Source organism: Trichogramma pretiosum, unplaced genomic scaffold (genome assembly GCF_000599845.2).
Source record: "Trichogramma pretiosum strain Unisexual culture from Peru unplaced genomic scaffold, Tpre_2.0 scaffold423, whole genome shotgun sequence".
NCBI lineage: Eukaryota > Metazoa > Arthropoda > Insecta > Hymenoptera > Trichogrammatidae > Trichogramma > Trichogramma pretiosum.
In genome coordinates this window covers 1-1,835 of record NW_019641088.1, presented here as the reverse complement: position 1 = coordinate 1,835, position 1,835 = coordinate 1, and the positions used below count along the sequence as shown (strand labels likewise).

Below are 1,835 nucleotides of genomic sequence, written 5' to 3'. Positions count from 1 at the left end.
ATAATTGATTGTAATTTACTACGTTTTGATTTATTTTTGATTCATTATAGCCTTGGGTAGAATGGTTTTCTTCACAAGTCATGAAAACTCCACTCAGGCAATTTCCTGAGCACAAAAGATCATTTCTTCCATCAAAGAGTGAAGCTCAAAAAGTTTCAAAACTGGTTCATGCTTTGAAAATGGGATGGATTAAGTCGTCAGCTCAGTTGAGGAAAGAAAGAGCAGAGAATAATCCAAATGAGCAACAGTTTTACATGCTATGGAAAACTGATGATCAAGCAGAAGAAATGAGAAGAATTCAAAAGCACATTCCAGCACCAAAAAGATTTTTACCTGGACACGCTGAGAGCTACAATCCTCCTACTGAGTATTTGTTTGATAATCGAGAGATAAAAGAATGGCACAAACTTAAATCACAACCTCATAAAAGGAAGCTTCATTTTGTTCCTCAAAAATACGATGCGCTGAGAAATGTACCTTCTTACCCCCGGTATATTAAGGAAAGATTTCAAAGATGTTTGGATCTGTTTTTGTGTCCAAGAGCTATAAAAATGAAGTTGACTATTGAACCAGAGGAACTAGTTCCTCAATTGCCAAGTCCCAAAGATTTACAGCCATTCCCAACCACTCAATCCATTATTTATAAGGGGCATACAGATATGGTGAGATGTATGACTGTAGAAGCATCTGGTCAATACCTTGCTACTGGAGGTGATGATAATACTTTAAGAGGTAAGGGTTTCTACATCTTTATTATAAAAGCAAAAAGTTGTTCAAGTATCACTTTTTTGATTCATTCTCAATTAAATTGATTATTCAATTAAATTTAATTTTCAGTGTGGGAAGTATCAACTGGAAGATGTTTGAAAGTAGTGGATTGTGGCGGAGTAGTAAGAAGTGTTGCCTGGTGTCCAAATCAAAATTTACCCTTAATTGCTGTAGCAGCAGATGAGCAGGTACTGCTGATTAATTCTGGCGTTGGAGATCATTTGATTGCAAAGAAAGCAGACAAGCTTTTAGAAATTATTCCTGAAACTGATTCTATAGGTAATATGAGTTGTACTGTTTATTTCAAATATTAATTTCAAACATAATCAGATTATTTAATGCTGAGATAATATTTTACAGTTTCTGAAAGAGTTAAAGCTGCTGTACAGTGGCAGCAAATCACTGAAATAGATAATCCAGACCAATGGAAAAAAGGTATAAGAATTGTTTTGAAACATTTCAAAACTGTGAAACAAGTGACCTGGCATGGCAAAGGTGACTACTTCTCTACAGTTATGCCAGATGGTCAAAATAGATCAATTCTCATTCATCAGCTGTCAAAGAGAAAATCATTCATTCCTATTGGTAGACCAAGAGGACAAGTTCAATGTGTACTGTTCCATCCAATCAAACCATTTTTCTTTGTGGCCGTAAGTGTCAATCCATGTTTATTGCATTTTACTACTATTTTCATCAACATATAATTACGATTCTACAATTTAAAATTTTTAGACTCAAAGACATATCAGAATTTATGATCTTACTCAGCAAGAAATGATAAAAAAACTCTTGACAGGATCTCAGTGGATTTCTTCCATGTCCATACATCCAGGTATGAAAATAATTACAAGGAAAATAAATATTATAATTATAATAAAATTTACATTACATTCATATTTATTGATCAGGTGGTGACAATTTAATTGTTGGGACATACGATAAAAAATTGCTGTGGTTCGATTTAGATTTGAGCACAAAGCCATATCAAACACTTCGTCTCCATGGTACAGGAATTCGAGGAGTAGCATATCACAAACGATATCCTCTGTTTGCTTCAGGGTCAGATG

At 34.2% G+C, this 1,835-nt stretch overlaps 1 protein-coding gene across 1 annotated transcript; it reads left to right on the top strand.

The window, feature by feature from the left end:
• Positions 1 to 50: 50 nt before the first annotated feature.
• On the top strand, positions 51 to 1,829 carry LOC111693454 (ribosome biogenesis protein BOP1 homolog; the record flags this gene model as incomplete). Its single annotated transcript, XM_023458066.1, has 5 exons — positions 51 to 732; positions 838 to 1,047; positions 1,129 to 1,418; positions 1,501 to 1,600; positions 1,677 to 1,829. Coding segments are annotated over 5 exons (1,435 nt in total), but the record flags the coding sequence as incomplete, so codon positions are not given.
• Positions 1,830 to 1,835: the final 6 nt, after the last annotated feature.